The following is a 17322-nucleotide window of genomic DNA, read 5'->3' as shown; positions in this document are numbered from 1 at the left end:
GTAACATAATCATGGGAGTGACATTGCCATCATCTTCCCCATATTCTATTGGTTAGGAGCAAGTCTTAGGTCCTCCCCACACACAAGGGGGAGGAGACTGTACAGTAGTGTGATTATCAGAGGCAAGGATCATGGGGAACCACCTTAAAAATCTGTTCACCATTCTAGGGGTATCTGGGTGGGTCAGTTGGTTGAGCAGCTGACTCTTGATTTCGGCTCAGGTCATGATCTCAGGATCCTGGGATACAGCCCCACATCAGGCTCCCTGCTCAGCAGGGGGTGTTGAGGATTCTCTCTCTCCCTCTCCCTCTGCCCCACCCCGCCACGTGCATTTGCCCATTCAGCACTCTCTCTCTAAAATAAATAAATCTTTAAAAAAAAAGTCTGTTCATCATTCTACTAACAACATAATTCCTAAACTTGACTTTTTATTTCTGTTGTTCTGTGTTAAAAAAGAAAAGTCTCAACTGCCAGATTATGATCATTGAGAGCTTACTACCTTTTTGTCTAGAGATTAAGACATTTTCTTAACATTTCCTTTTATGAAACAAAATAAGCTTCTCTCAGACCAAAATTTGGGGATCAGAAACTAATCCTTAAAATCACCATGAATAATTGAATTTTCCATTTACCTCTGTTAATAGTTTTTATAAGTCCAAAAAATGATTTCAGGAAAGACTTAAAGGTTTAAGTAATTTTCCCTAACATTGCAAAATTCAAAGAACAGTAAACAACATATACAGTCCCAAAAATGCAACTTTCAAAAAGCACTTCTGATCTTTAGAATTATTTTTCTTCTTCTGGCAACCCAGAAAACACAGGTGACACCACAAAGAAATACATATATGCAAGCTCAATTAAACCCGGCATAATGCTAGAATGGCTTTTTTTTTTTTTTTTTAAGAGAAGTGGTGGGGAAGGGCAGGGAATCTTAAGCAGGCTACACGCCCAGTGCAGAGCCTGACGTGCGGCTTGATCTCACAACCCTGAGATCATGACCTGAACTGAAATCAAGAGTTGGACTTTTAACTGACTGAGCCACCCAGGTGCCCCAATGCTGGAATTGCTTCTAAACAGAAGGGTATTTTATGCCCCCGGTAATGGCAGTATTTGATTTGTCCAGTAGCAGACTTTGAAAATAAAAAATTTCATTCTGAAACATTATATCATTATGGTTATTGCTTTCAGCACCAGTGATCAAAAGCAATTTTGTTACTTTACCTTTTGTTTCTTTGAAGACCAGTAAACTATATATGGGCTTTGCTTACTAGGTATCAGCAAACACAGAAGATTCTTCCATGAGTGGCTACTTGTACAGATCAAAGGGCAATAAAAAACCTTGGAAACACTTGTGGTTTGTTATAAAAAATAAAGTGCTGTATACATATGCTGCAAGTGAGGTAAGATCTGAAATCTAAAGATGAATGATTGTGGGGTCTGGTTTTATAATGCCAATTGGAAATAATTACGTTATCTGTTTAATCTATTTGTTTTGTGTATATTTTTTGTTTTGCTTTGCTTTTGGAGGGGGAGATGTTGCTGTGATTTTTAATGTCAACAGTGTCCTAGAGCTCTTACTCAAAAATGTTAGGAATTTTCCATAATATTAAAATGTAACTTTTTTGATGTCATGTGACTACTAAGAACTTCACTAAAGGCAAAGGTTCTTACTTTCTGCCAAGCTGTCTTGGTTGACACTCTCTTGACTATCTCCAGATTGTATTGATCAGGCCTCAAGCTTAGATAAAATAGACTTTGTTTGGGTTATAAACAATGCCTGGCTATTTGCTCTGATTATTACCCTTTTCTCCTACCTGATCACCCTGTGTTCCAGTAATATCCTATAAAAACCACTGCTCTGGGAGCCAAACTTTTCCTTAGTGGGACAGGGTAAATCACTTATATTTCTGAGCTTGTTTCCTGCATCCATAAAATGAAAGTAATATAATTACCTACTTCACATGGTTGTAGGGAAATATATGATACTCGGTGGACGTGAACACACTGAAAACTGTTTAGCACAGTGTCTGGCTCATGAGGTAGGTGGGGAGGGGTCAGCTTAATATTGTTGAATAAAAGAAAATGAAAAACAAAGAATTATTGTTTTATATATGTGTGTGTATATGAAATTAAATTATAGCTATACTGTTCAAGAGTTTGCAAATCTGAATTTTGTTATCAATTTAAAGTCCCATCTCCCTTTGTATCTTTTTAAATTAGGATGTGGCAGCTTTGGAGAGTCAGCCTTTACTAGGATTCACTGTCACTCAAGTCAAAGATGAGAATTCAGAGTCTAGAGTGTTTCAGTTACTACATAAAAACATGTTATTTTATGTGTTCAAAGCAGATGATGCTCACTCAGCTCAGAAGTAAGTAATTTAGGCATATTTTTCTTTTATACATGAGTTTCAAGTTGTTACATGATTGATTTTTAAAATAACCTACTTTCATGTGTGGGGACAATTAAGAATTTAAATCAGAGATCCAAATTAGTTAGATTTCACATATTTTTCAAAGTCTTTAGGACTGTTTTAAGGACAGGCAGGAGGATCTGGAATATTTTCAGGAGACAGAGGGGAAAAGAAAATAGGTAGTCCTGTCCAAAATATTTTGTCTATACATGACCTCTGAGGAAGCAGCATGAAGCTGCTCTGTTGAAAGGAAAGGAAGCTGAGGCATTTGACCTCTCCTTCCATGAGGGTAAGGATCATCTCTTAAAACATTCCAGGACTTTGGCAATCCAGTGATTCAATTGTGCCATGGAACAGCGGGACTTTAAACAGCTGCTTGCTAACTTACTTCTTTGGGGAAAGGGTCAAACACATTAAGAGGCTCCCATGCTGTTCCCAATAACTGAGTAGAAGGAAATGGATATCATTTTAGATGGTAAAAGGCTTTTTTAAACAGTCTCTTTAAAATTCCAACAAGAATATTTATTTTGATATCATGAGGTTGTTTAACATAGAGAAGCATATCTCTGTGAAATTCAGGTCCTTTGTAAACAAAACAGTGCAGTTTACCTTTCACCAGATCTTTCCTGTGATTTTTATTTTGGCCTCACAAGTTATACGTTTTTGTTTCCTCTAAGAGCTTAGTGCTCATGTTTTCTCAATAGGCTTAAAATGCGCATGCATATAAAAAAGAATGCCTTAAGTAAACAAGGCTTGTCTTTTCTTAAGGCAGTTAGAATTAATGTACCAGAATTATATATGTTCCTGGATATTAATCAGGTACAATGTGACAGATAATCTGTAAGATTTTTTTTTCAGTCTATGTCAGGATATCTAGTGCGTATCTGTTACTCCAAAAAATTCTTTTTCAAGTGAACTGAAGAATATTTAAAATTATGTCACTTAACTATTTTTTCTGTAAAAACTACCTTGGATAAAAGAGTAATTGTTCTAATATTCTGTTAGGAATTGCATTTCTCATGATTTTTATCTGTATTCATCATCAAACTGATAAAAATTATTTCTTTTGAATATGCATCTTTTGTTTATATCATTAAGTTGACAAGGTAGAAAAACCTTCAATACAACTGAATGTAGCTGAGTGAAGGAAATCTGCTTACTTGTAATTTAGAATTAATACAGGCTAAATTATAAGTTTCTCTTTGAAGTCACTAATATGGAGGTGGTTTTACATATTACAGAACATTAAAATGTATTAATTTTAATGGAAATTTTTAGCTTTTTAAAAGACTTTTTTATTATAACTTACGCCATTTGCATTTAAAGTTTTGAAAATTCTATCCTTGAAATTTGAGCTATATCTGGGGTAGGCTATGTTTACTAATTAAATTGAGTGATTTCAAATGTTCATAGTAAGTCTGGAAGCAATTACAGTACTAGGGAGATACAAAAAGACTACCTCCAAGTGTCTTCTGAATAATTGCAAGCTGTGAGTATTGTCAGATAAAACTTAGAGACTAACAAATTTTGGAAAGACTTCTAGAAACTCTGAGACACTTTTTTTTTTTTTTGGTTACACTTCATATTGCATGCAAAATTTTGATCAACTGAAGTAGATCAGATGTTAGATTCTCTTTCATTGGAAGTATTAGAACAGGTCTGGACTATGGATGCCCAGGGAGTTAAGAGAGAAGGAGACAGAGACAAAGCTCATGTTCCTAAAAGCAGAAAGGGGGTTGAAATAAAAGCCTTGGCAAATGTAATTCATTTCCCAAACCAATCGTATGGAATCATCAGGACTTCATAGAACTTTTACATGAAATGGCCCCTTCCTCACGCTTCATGGACATAAAAGATGCACTTTTCAGTCCAAATTTTCGGCCATATTACCAAATAAAGGACAATTCCATATACGCAGAATTCTAATTTGGTATAGGAAACTTCTTAAATATACTGCTAGGGTGATTGGATCCACAGGCACAGCTGTGATCTATATTGTTTTAACATCTATCGGAGGATTGCATTTTACAAATCTAACAAATTTCTCTTACCAATAGGTGGATAGAAGCATTTCAGGAAGGCACAATATTGTAGCGATACTGGTTTCATCCCTTCTGTGATTCCAAATGGGTGGAATTTCATCAGAATGGAGTAAATGCAGTACAAAAATTTTATATAAATGAACACTGCCAAGATAAATCCAGCCAAAATCTTCATCAAATATTATGAATTATTTTGTTAGGTATAAGGTAATTTTTTTAATGTTTGTTTTTTCATGTATATGTTATTTATTAAAATTTTGATGTTTACTTAATGGTCAGAATTATTTCTGAGATTCACACTGAATTCTAAAGTACCTTTTCTTTAGAAACCAGAAAACTTATCTTAATATTGTATACTGTATTAACTTTGTGACACAGATTTCTCAGTGTTTTGTAGTGTTACATTGTAACACTCTTACTTGAGGTAAGTCTTTGTAAATAAAAAACACACATCAAGGAGCAAATTTCCATGCAGTGTTTGGTTTAGAAATTACTCTAAAAATGCTGATGAAAAAAATGTATGTTTTGAATCAATAAACTTAGATGAATTTTTGTATCTTTTAACGGAAAAACACACGGCCAACTCCTACCTCAGTAACTGTGAAATGAAATTCCAGTAAATTATCCAGAGTATTTCTGTTGTACCTCTTTTGGCATGAGATAATGTTACATCATCAAGGAATTAGAGCAAAGGGATAGAATGTGAAAATTTTCATTGAACTGAGCTATGAGTAGGAAAGAGGATGGAGGAACACAATTAACTCTATGGTCTTTATATTAAGTCTCATCCTTTTTTTAAAGCTACCAGTTCAACACAAACATAAATGTATTATTAAAAAAAAAAAACAAAATACGGCAAGCATTATATTACACAATATCCTTTGCTATTGTAAGTGTTCTGAGCCCAAGTCAGTGGTGGTGTTTGCATCTAAAAAGAATGTTCCATTCCCTATAATATTGTGCTTTAAAAAAATGAACTGGAATTACCATACCAAAAAAGCACAGATTCAAAGCCAGTGTTAACTGAAATTGTATTCATTTTTTAAAGGTTATTTAATATTACTTTGTGTTATGTCCTCCCTGGTAATTAAAACAAATCCTTTATTTCTTTAACCAGTTGCCAAATGCATCTCATTAGGAAATATTTTTATTCATAATTCTGGTGCACTTACTATTTAACATGTGAACTGCTTTGTACATAAAACTGTTGATGAGAAGAAAAATGAAATTCACACTATGATTAAAGTCATTCTTGATGTTTATAATACACATTTGACTGAGCTTAAATTATCTTAAAAGGCAAGGTCATCCATAGAATATTTCACAAAAGGGCACAAGAATTTTCCTTTCTGCTTCTATATAAAGTATTTCCTAATTCAGTGTGATACCATTGCCAAGAGAATTACTGTCTTTCTGAAGTTGTTTGTTGAAGCACTAGAGTCTCTACTAAATCTCGAGTTGGCTGCTGTAGTTTTTTCTGGCTGTTTCTTGCTGTGGGATCATTTTAAACCCTGTTGCACCCTCACACACAATCCTTACATGCTATCTCCCCAGTCTTTCTGTCACAGTAGGTAAACTAATACTTCTTTGCAGCTCACTAATTTTAATCAAGTGAGCATAAATAAGGCTTCCATGTTAAAATCCTTGCAGTTTTTATATCCTTTTCGGAGACCAAGGTTATACCTTATAAAGTGTTTCCTTCTTCTTTGGGTCTAGCATTTTGCAAAGGACAAGTTATTTGAAGTTCTGCCCCGCTCCTCATGAGCTCTCAGCCTTCTGACTGGAAGGTTTGGCTTAAACCTCAGAATCTAAAAAAATATCAGCCAGGCTATTTTGTCTCCCAACAGCTGGCTAAATCAAGAATGATTTATAAATCTAAACAGAAAAAACACTGCACAAACTTCTTTTAATTCTAATTACATGTAAAACACATGTATGATTGTACTGGCTATTGGCTTCGCCCCATGGAGGGTTTTGAAAATATAAAATATGTATAGCCTTTTGAGGAAGCTATCAGATTACCATCCCCCCCCAAAAAATGTTTTAAATGTGGAATGGTATTATGTTTCCTTCCCCACCTCATCAGTCCTTCATAACTTACCAAAGCCGAACTATTATTTATTTAACCTGGCTCATTTAATGTCAACTGAGAAACCTAACTATATGTTTTATTGTAAAGTTACTTTAAAAAATACATCTCTTGATAGCCACCATTTTAGAGGAAAAAGTGATATTGGGTGCATTCAGTGGGGGGAGGGGGGCGGGGGTAGAGGGAGAGGGAGAATCTTAAGCAGGATCCCTGCTGAGCGCAGAGCCCAACACAGGGCTTGAGCTCCCTGAGCCAAAATCAAGAGTTGGAAGCTTAACCGACTAAGCCACCCAGGTGCTCCTATTGGGTGCATTCTATGAGAAAGTATACACAGTACCTGATCCCAAGAATACTGTATTTATTACACTGATGCATGTGTTCCATCACACCCTTTTCAGGTTTCTCCTTTTATTCATAAGGAGGAGAAAGAAGAGCAGTTGTAAAGCTAAGCAAAAAGGTGCTAAAAGTAACCTTGATAAGAGATGCCAGGTTAAACTGGGGCAAGGCTGGCATTCTTAGTGTGTCCCCCCGAGTCTAGGTTCCTCCTCAGCTGTGACAGCTGTAAATGTAAAGGATCCATCAGAGTCCTAGAAAAATAAGAAGGTTATCTTAGGCATCGTCCCACATTTCCGAACCTCTCTCCAACCTCTTTTCCCCTGTTCTGTAATATACCCAGTATGATCCTCTTGTACTTTGCCCAAGATCCTTAATTCTCTTTTCAACCAAAAGCTTGATTCTTTGAGTATGCAGTGGTGTTTCTTAAAATGAGATCATCAGAGCAACTTTAATATAAAGCAGTAATGAAAAAGTAAGTGAAGAAGATAACTTTAAAGTGTAGTTTTGTTAACTAGATGTTGGTAGGATATGTCCAGAAATAGGGAAAGCCTTCTATTTAGTAATTCAGTTAAAATGTAAATGTTATCACAGCATATGTTGATCTGTCTTGGAGTATGCATCGATTTGTACTCCCATTTTTGAAATTTGGGAACCACTATAGTCAAATGTAGTCACTAGGATTTTCAGAGAGATAAATCCTATTTCTTATACCGTACATGCCTTGAAGGCAAATACTGTATGTTTCTCACAAAATACCTATCCTGTGTCTTTTAAGAGAAAATAGTTGTTGAAATGCATAGAAGGTGAGGACAGGAGTCTTGTCGTCTGCAACTCAAACTCAGCCCCCCACATGCCCTCATTATAACTCAGACCTTAGACCTACTCTTTCCACCATCCTGCAAGGCCGTATTTGCAACTACCTGTTGGACATCTACATGAGTCCTTCTTAAGCATTTTAAACTTTATATGACTTCACTTTCTGTTCCTTCAGATCTGTTTATTTTCTTCTGTAATGGAAAAACACCAATCTAGGCTCCAGAATCTGCCTCCAAGTCTCAACAAGACCCTCTGCTATTGCTCTTGTACCCAGTCCATCTTCATTCCCGTTACTGCACAGACCCTGGCTCAAGTCCTTGTTACCTCTTCCCAATGATTAGAATAACTTTTCTTCTAATTCCAGTGCCGCCTTTGCGTGGTCTCATTTTGAACACCGCCAGAGCTGTCTGCAAAGCATAGCTCTAACCTAGCTTCATCCCTGCTCTTTGCAACCGCCATTGGCTTCCCAGGGCTCGGCATGGAACACTCTTCCTCAGTCGTCACACACTCCAGCTAACCCCACCCCAACCTTTCTTCTTTGTTCTCACCCTCTTTCCAACCCATTTCTGCCTGTGTACCCAAGACTTTTCTTTCTGTGATAGTTGCTCCTAGTCCTTCTCTCCTATTCTTCCTCCCTTATTCCTCCAGACCGGATTTAGTCTCTCCTTGCTCTAGGTCTCCATAGCCTTTAGCTAGGAAACACACTTTCATACGGTGCCCATCACATTCTGTCCTTGAGCATCTGAGACTCCTCAGCATCTGGCAGAGTACCTTGCATGCTATGGACACCCAGTATTTGGTGAATTAAATTACTCCAAATGGATCCTTTCTGATTTTTTTTTTTTTAAGCTCCCCTTGAGCTTTCTCCGACCTGTCTCTTCCCGGAATTCCATATACAAATATTCTGGAGCCTATGCCACATTTAATATTCTCTAAAGGAAAATCTTATCTATGACTTTCCCTTCTAAGAAAAGAGATAATTTCTAATAGGATTTAATTTTTTTTTTTTAAGATAAAGGTAGTAGAAATTTTTTAAAAAGCCTCAATATCAAATTCCCTTGGTGGGGGGAGATGAAAGGGGGCAACTCTCTTTAATATGAGTTGGTCATAGCATGTTAAGAACCAATCTTGAAATACTATATTGTTTTTTTTAAGTGACATGAATTTCTAGAAACACTTTTTACTTAAAGTGATAATAGTTTGTATCTTATTGTCCATATAGATATAGATCCTTTATAAATAAAATACTAGTATTGTAAATAATGTCCATATGTATTATATTTATACAAAATAAATTTACTGTATCTACTTTTGGTGTGATGATGTCTTTAAGCCATATATTTTTCTAGAGTCACATAGTTAAAGACGAACCACAAAGAGGGGTTTTCAGAGAATGAGGCATAAAGCATATTCCCCTTCTTAGGGATTGTTGCATGCCATTTTTCTGTGTCCTGATGCCTACTTCCAGAGGGAAAGGACAGAGGAGATGTTCTCCTTCCCAGTGCACCTTTGTTTTTCCTGACTTGGGTTTCTGGCCTGAATCTGGAACTGCTTTTCTAGTGCTGATCAATACTAAAGAAATTTCAAGGACCTCTTCTCTTAAAGTCCAAACCACACAGTGCTTTGCACACAGCTCTTCCTGCCACACCTCTGTGCCGCAGGTGGTCACTCTCATAATGTTCTGTCAATGCCTCTTCTTTTCATGAATCTTTATTGACCACTAGGCATTGTCCCGTATGCTTGGGAATACACCACTGGACAAAAAAGCCAGACTTCCAGAAGTTTATATTCTAAGTGATAATAATTCTTGCTCCATTTAGCCATTATAGGTATTTACCCACAAGAGCTGATAAGTAAATCTTTGCCTGACTGGAGGATTCTGCCCTAGCTTGTTTTATTTAAGGGAATTTTAAATATTTTATTGGGATCTACCCAGACTTGTTAACTCCTAATAAACTTTAAGGTAAGAGATATCCTAAAACAGAGCCCAATTTTCCACAAGTTAGAAACCAAACTGCCCCAAACTGATGAGGTTATCTAGTATTACTCGAATTTGAAACGTCTCAAAACTTCCTTTAACGACCAACCACCTTTGGCAAAAGGGATGCTAAACGCACGCGGCTTCCGAAAGTCCTTGATAGGGCAGCTCTGGCGGGGCAGTTTCCCTCCCAGCCGATGGGGGGCAGCGGCCTTTCAGAGGCTCGGTTTTCTCATCCCTCCACCCAGGGAACGTCACGACCTCCTCACCGCTTCTCCACCAGTAATGCGCAGGCGCGGATGGGAGCACGTACCGCAGAGCCGAGGGAGGGGTCACGAACTCTGACCCCCCCCAAATACACAAATCCAGAAAGCTCCCTGCCCCCACTTTTCTTTACCCTACCCCCTTGAGCTTTTCTCCAACCTGTCTCTTCCCGGAACCCCAAGCAGCCACCAGAGCGGGACTGTCCGATCTACGCCCGGCGCGGGACGTAGCTCGTCGGAGAAGCGCCGGTAAGAAGTGCCGAGTAGGGAGAAAAGCAGCCGTGGCCGCGCCTGGAGCGGGGGGCGGGGTGTCCCTTCCTCCCAACTGCCAACGGACGCACCCCCAGGTCCCCCAACAGTCTCCGGGCTGCGGCCGGTACGGCCGGCGCGTATGGCAGCGCGGCGGCAGGCTGCTCGGGTTGGGTTGGGAACGCGCAGAGTGGCCGGAGTGGCGGGACCGAACGTGCGGGGCTCCCAGAGTGGCTGAGGCAGTAGCCGGGGCCGGGGCGCGGGGTGCGGAGCGGGTCCGGGGCGCGGGAGACAAGTCCGCGAGCTGCACCGCGCGCGCAGCAGCCTCTCCCCCGGCGCCTCCTGCGGCGCCTCTGACCTTTCACCTACAGGAAAAGCTTCCGTCTCGGCGCCGCCGCCGCCGCCGTTTTCCCCGCCTCGGAGAGCCGCGCGCAGCGGCCGGGCTCCCGGGGCGCACCGTGGGCTCGAGCGTCGGCGAGCCGAGGCCTCCGTCCCTTCCTGAGGCCGCTTACTAATTCTCGTGCCTGAACGGGACGGACGGAGCAACGCCCTTGACTTTCACGACAAATAGGGCGAGAGCAGCCGCTGCCTTTGGACCCGTATCTTTTGAGAAAAATGGAACGGCCCGGGGTCCTCACTGCCCTGGGCATGTCTAAACTTCCAGGAGTTCTTTTGTTAAGGAATTCTGCCTGCAACTCCTGCAGATAATCATTTTATGAGTTACAAATGTTGCCAAGTTGTCTCATAACCTTCACTAAGTAGGTCGGCCAGTTTAAACAAATAACTGGAAAGGAGAAGCAAAACGACTGGAAATTAAGGCCTTTCGGGTTTTTGTTCTTCTGGATGTTGTAAAAAGGCCTTCGATTTGGACGTTCTTGAACAATGTTGTGTGGTTGCTTGGCACACGGTGATTGTTTTGAAATTTTGCTTTTTATGTCCAGTTGGTAGATCCAGAAGAGGGATGTTTCTGTTCTTGTATATATTTAAAAAAAAAAGTGGATCACATATAAATGTAACAAATTTCATTATTTGTAGAGGCATTTCAGTCTTTTAGGAAGAGTTTTGAGGGAGACGCAAATCAAAGGCATCAGACATTCCTAAGATATGTTCTGTTTGTGTTTCTGCCACACAAAGCCTGTAATTCCTGCCCTTGGGGAATAGAAAAGACAAAAGAAACAGCATAAATAATTAATGGTATAAATATAGTTACCTTTTTTTGATTCATAGGACTCTCTGCAACTTCTTAAAATCTTTTATGAAAGCCCTGGGGAAATTCTACGTATGATACTAGAAGTTAACAAAAGTCTCAGTGAATTCTAGTCAGTTGCTTTAGTATACACAGTAAATGCTGGACCCATCTCAAAGGATTGGATTTTTTAAAAATTTGAACTGAGTGTTAAAGGTCAGGTGGAATTTAAGGGAGGGAAGAGGAGCTTAGAATGGTACATTGAGGCATAAAGAACATCCCAGTTTGACCCAAAGAGAGGCCCCTCTAGGGAGCGATAAGAGGTAAAATGGGAAGATGAGGAAGTCAGACTATAAAGAAACTCTGTCCACAGTGGCAGGCATGTATCAGATGCTTAATAAATACTGAAAAAATAGAAGGAGAAGGACTGAAACTTTATCCTTTGGCCATTAAAAAGTCATTGATGGTTCTGAAGCAGGAGAATAAGGATGTTTCAGTTCTGTAAGTGTCCTGAGATACTGTTGCTTGTCAAGGATGCTGAACACTAATGGTTTTGCCTTCTTGGCACTTCAATATACACAAAGATGGTTCTTGCCTAATAGGGGCTTTTCATGTCCACAAAGTCGTATATATTAAATATATGTTCCGGAAACTCAACAGTAGCTGAAATTTTACCTGAAGGCCTTCAAGGCTACGAGAGGCTTTATGAACCCCTTGAAATTCAGCATATACTGTCATTTGTAGTGTGAGTGAATGTGAATTTGTGTTTTCTAGTGAGAGAAACCTTAACTTCCATCAGTTTTCAGAGAGATATTTGACCCACTCTACTGGAAAAAATAGAATCATTGTTTTATGTCATATTTATATCATATTTTCAAACTTTGTATCCCCCAGAAGGAAATACATTTTGCATCATGACTCAGCACACTCACACGGATTAAACTGAAATAAAGTCTTAATGAGACTATTCTTACCCTCACTATACCTGATACACTCTTTTCCATTTTCCTTTTAAAGAAAATCTGACCTACTAAATTAATTTCCCCATCCATAAGTGGCTCACAACACAAAGTTTGCAAAATACTGTTTTGGATAATAGCAGCCTACATTCAGTTGATGGTAGAGGGGCTGGTGGGGGAAAAACGAACTGTTTCTGTTGTCAAAGAGCACAGACTTAAAACTTTGAATCTGAATGGAAAAAGGATAGCACCATTCATACTCTGCTTTTCTGTGGAAATAAGTAGAAATGAGATCTTGGTAAATTGGAGAAACTCAGGGCCAAAAATGCAGGACTGTTTGTTTTCTGTATGTTAATTAGCTCTAGAGCAGTAAAGACAGCATCCTCATGCTTTTTGCATTGTTCCTCAGGCTGGTGAAAATACTTAACCTTCAATGCCTAAATCAGATGTCTCTTCTATAAGGTTTTTCCAGAGCTTCCCTCTCTAGTGTGGTGGTTCTGAGCTCCTTTTGTTCATTTATTGAACACTGTTCATTCAGCTTGCAGGAAATACCTCTTACCTATAAAGAAACTTAACCACTGGGATAGATATTTTCACTGACATTGAATTTTTACAACCTTTTGAAGTAGATTATATTGAATCCATTTCATTTGTGAGGAAACTGAGCCTCACAGTGAGTGACATGTCATTTAATAAATAGTAAAATGGGTTTGACTTGAGGTCTAGGACACTACCACCTATGTAAACTTTTGCCGTTTCTCTGTTTTTATCACTCCTTCCTAGTATGCTTCATAGCATTTAGCACATGGTAATTTTTAAAAATCTGTTTTCTCACTAAAATATAAGCCCTGTAGGGCAAAGATCTTTTCTGCCTTGTTCACTGTCAAGTCCCAAAGTCTCACAGTGCCTGGTAAATATGTTCCAGTAAATACTTACTGAAGTTAGATGTGAATACTAGGCACTGCTAAATACTAGAGGTTCGTTGAAAACTACAGTTCTTTTCCTTAGAAGTCTATTAGAGATGGGTCGTCTATGCAAAGGACAGGGTGCTTTAGAGGATAAATGGGCACAAGATACAGTAGGCTAAAGATGAGGGAATGCTTACTTTCTCATTACAACTGTAGATACCCTTTCAAAAAGCAGAAAGAAAAAAATAAGTAGCTTATAACTCTCACCTAGAAAAGTCACTTAACGTTTGAGAATGTTTATTTTTAGTCCTTGTGTGTTTTGCATAGTTAAAATCAGTTAAATAAAATTTTGTTCCTTGATCTTTGCATTTAGTTTGTCATTGGCATTTTCTCTTTGTCATTAAACATTTTCCTCATATGTTATTTTAATGAAAAGAATTTTTGTACAAATCTTTGTTCTTTGTCTTTGCTAAGATGTTACCTCAGAAAGGCCATCTCTGACCTCTTAATTAAAAAAAAAAAAAAAGCAGTTCCTTTCCTGCCCCAAGCATTTTGTCACTAGTCCCTGCTCTACTTCTCTCCATTCCACTTTTTGCCATTTATTGGTATCGTGTATTTATTTGTTTGTTGTTTGTTTAACCTCACCAAAATAGAAACTTCACAAGGGGAAGTTTGTTTTAATACTATCTGCTGTATCCCTAACACTTAGAAAAATGCCTGGCCTATAGTAAGCACTCGGCAAGTATTTGTTGAGTAGAATAGTGAATGAATCATTGGGTCAGTGAACCTCTTGATACACATTGGCAAATTAACTTTTCCAGAAGGTTATAACAATTCAGACTTCCATCAATATGTGAAGAATGCTTGTTTTGCCTAATTTTTGGAGTTAAATTTAGTCTTAGAAAACAAACATTGATCTAGTGATTTCTTGGTCATGGTAGAAAGAGAAGACATTAGCAAAGACATGAGAAACATCTAAATTCAAGGAATTACAAATAGTGTGTATGGCTAGAATATAAGGTTTAACAAATGACACCTCAAATCCTATAGATAAAGGGAGGGCTTTGAAGAATATTAAGAGGTGAAATAATATTAAATACATATTTAATCTGGCAGCAAAATATTATAGTTGCGATTAGGTGAGTATTATTGGACTTTTAAGTCAAGAAATTTGGAACTAGATTAGTTGGTAGTTTGGATTGTCAGTGGTCACTGAAGTCATCCATGTTGGTGGCAGGAAAGGGACAATACTCAGTGTCAAAATTTTCGATGAACAATGGTATTAGAGCAGAAGCTGATGAATGACAGTAATAAAGTCGTTAGAAAGTATGGTATAACTTAAAAGAATCTCAGAGGAAGTATTTTTGGTGTGGGAGAAAATAAGGCTTGTTCAGAGGCCTACAACATTAGCACTGTCCTTGAGCTGTGTACATGTATACATATACATATAAATACAAGATAAATAGTTTCATGCTCATTTGCCTATTTTGAAGTATTTTATTGTCTTCATTAAGAATAACGAATGATTCCTTTTAAAAAAAGAATATCTTTCAAATTTAGTTTTTTAAATTTAGATTCAATTAATTAACATAATGTATTATTTGTTTCAGGGGTACAGGTCTGTGATTCATCAGTCTTACACAATTCATAGCTCTCACCATAGCACATACCCTCTCCAGTGTCCATCACCCAGCCACCCCATCCCTCCCACCCGCCTCCCCTCCAGCAACCCTCAGTTTGTTTCCTGTGATTAAGAGTCTCTTATGGTTTGTCTCCTTCTCGTTTTGTTTCATTTTTTCCTCTCTTCACCTATGATCCTCTGCCTTATTTCTTAAATTCCATGTATCGGTGAGATCATATGATAATTGTCTTTCTCTGATTGACTTATTTTGCTCAGCATAAATTTAATTTTCTGTAGAAAGCATCAAGACTGTATCTCTTTACCCTGTTACTGAATTCCACTTCATGAGCTTCCTCATTTTTAACTTGAAAGCTGGGAATAAAATCTGGACTGGTAACCCAAAACTAATTTGATTCTTCTCTAATGTCAGTAGTCTCTCCTCATCAGAAAGATTCTGTTTATCAATATATCAGGGTAATTGATAACGCCTAATATCTTTTTGTTTCATGAGAAAGTCTAATGGCTTCCAGTCCTTAAGGCTCCAGGCCTCAAGTTTTTAATATGGAGGATTAGAGCTGCCTTGCCCTCACTCCTTATGCCTTTTTATCATCTTAAAACAAAACAAAAAAGTTTTGTTATGTTTAGAAAAAATTCAAAATTAATTTATTTTGTGAATTCTCTAGAAACTGTGGCGGTTGTTTTAAAACAATATGGCTATAAAACTAAATTTGTCTTTTACTAAACTCACAGAGCAAGAAGTTAGAAGGACTTTGATATGGAAGTAGCCAAAAGGAGAACTCTTGATAGAATATTTTATAAGGGTTTTTTACCCTTCTTTTTTGGGGGGGATTTCTCCAACTGACAACAGAAAATTAGAATCAATGCTGAAGTAAGGTTTTTGAGCAGCTTAGTGTTCAGTGGACTTCTGATTGAAGAATTCTGTGTATCAATAGTAGAAACAAATTGAAGTGGTTGCCTGGCTCATGATGATTGTATCAATAGCCATGTCTATGCTAGTCTCCCATCTTTTGGTAAATAGACCTTCCAAAAGTGGAAGTTGCCAATCCTTCCTTTCCCTCTTCCTGGCCTGCCTACAGTGATTAATTCCAGAGATAAACACATAACCTAAGCTGGCCAATCAGAATCTATTAACCAAATTTTAAAATTGTGATTAGAGAAGACTGCTTTTCCTTTCTTGGTGCTTTACTACAAAGTAGAAAATAAGCCACATAGGTGAGAATAGAGATAATAAAAATAATAGATTAGAGATAATAAAAGAACATAGAGATAAGGAGATTCCTGACAGCATCACAAACCCAAGCTCCAGTTTTTCCCAAGGTCAGCTCTGCTTGGGTCCTAGCTGTGTGTATCTTGTTTCCCCCACCCCCTGCCTTTTTGCTTAAACTAGCCGTAGTTGAGCTTTTAGCACAACCAAAGTGACTAAATGCATTATCGTAAATGCCTAATTTTATGCCAAATACCTACTTCATTCTTACCCATTTTTAACATTTCCCCCTTGCAAATACTTTCATTTATCAGAGTGAATAATCCTATCCTCTGGGAATTTCTAAATTTTAGTAAAACTTAATACATTTGGATACAATTTGTAATTTATTTATTTATTGTTTTAGAGTGAGAGAGAGCACACGAGGGAGGGGGGCAGGCAGAGGGGGAGAGAGAGAGTCTTAAGCAGGCTCCATGCCCAGTGTGGAGCCGACACAGGGCTCCATCTCACAATCATGAGATCATGACCTGAGCCAAAATCAAACGTCTGATGCTTAACCAACTGAGCTGCCCAGGCACCCCATAATTTGTGATTAATTTAGATAGTCTGCCTCTTTTTTGCAAATGGTGGAAAAAAATTTTAATGAACAAGATTATATGATGTATTTGAATTATTTTGTGGATTTATTTACACATAAAGATGTATTGTATTCCTTGATAGTTTAATGAGAAAAATAAGTAATAATGAAAATGAGATTACAGATTTGACTTTATATCATTGTGTCTGTGCCTTTCTAGACTCGAATCTTAAGTTAATAAGCTGGCTTTACAGACACATAACAGGCTTTACAAGTAGGATAGGTAAGTAGTTTCATATTGCAACGTATGCACCGTACATATCTATGTTTGGTTGGAGAGGGGTCCAAAGGGGAAAAATTGTTCTTAGTCCACCTTTCTGGTCAAATCTATTCCCTAAATTCCTCTCATTTGTTTCACTCAATACAAATTTAGGTATATGCTCGTTGAGGTAAGTATTTCAAAAAATTTCCCTAAGCATTGGTTTGCTAACCAGTTTGGATTATATGGATCTATAAAACAATATGAGATAAGGGCTCTAGACTACTGCAGTAATGCGGAAAGTTTATATACAAAGAAGTAGAAAGAGGCACCTGGGTGGCTCAGTCAATTAAGCATTCGACTCTTGATTTTAGCTCAGGTCATAATCTCAGGGTTGTGAGAT

General features: G+C 38.0%; 2 protein-coding genes across 5 annotated transcripts in view; both read left to right on the top strand.

The window, feature by feature from the left end:
* FGD6 (FYVE, RhoGEF and PH domain containing 6) overlaps positions 1 to 6658 on the top strand; it is a 108166-nt gene extending 101508 nt beyond the window's left edge. Inside the window, exons 19-21 of the mRNA XM_032416501.1 lie at positions 1272 to 1400; positions 2221 to 2369; positions 4469 to 6658. Coding sequence (XP_032272392.1) covers positions 1272 to 1400; positions 2221 to 2369; positions 4469 to 4505 — 315 coding nt within the window. The 3' untranslated portion in view covers positions 4506 to 6658. The remainder of the gene's footprint in view (positions 1 to 1271; positions 1401 to 2220; positions 2370 to 4468) is intronic.
* Positions 6659 to 9994: 3336 nt separating this feature from the next.
* NR2C1 (nuclear receptor subfamily 2 group C member 1) overlaps positions 9995 to 17322 on the top strand; it is a 44853-nt gene continuing 37525 nt past the window's right edge. For 2 of the 4 annotated variants that reach the window (XM_032416381.1, XM_032416382.1), the window contains exon 1: positions 10099 to 10184. The gene's annotated coding sequence lies outside the window, so the exon portion shown is untranslated. Of the gene's footprint in view, positions 10185 to 10616; positions 11092 to 17322 lie in introns of those variants that run through there. The other 2 variants (XM_032416379.1, XM_032416380.1) reach the window with 2 other exon arrangements.

The sequence above is a fragment of the Phoca vitulina genome, unplaced genomic scaffold (genome assembly GCF_004348235.1).
Source record: "Phoca vitulina isolate PV1807 unplaced genomic scaffold, GSC_HSeal_1.0 scaffold19, whole genome shotgun sequence".
In the NCBI taxonomy this organism is placed as follows: domain Eukaryota; kingdom Metazoa; phylum Chordata; class Mammalia; order Carnivora; family Phocidae; genus Phoca; species Phoca vitulina.
The sequence above is the reverse complement of the archived record's forward strand: the minus strand, read 5'-3'. Positions and strand labels throughout refer to the sequence as shown.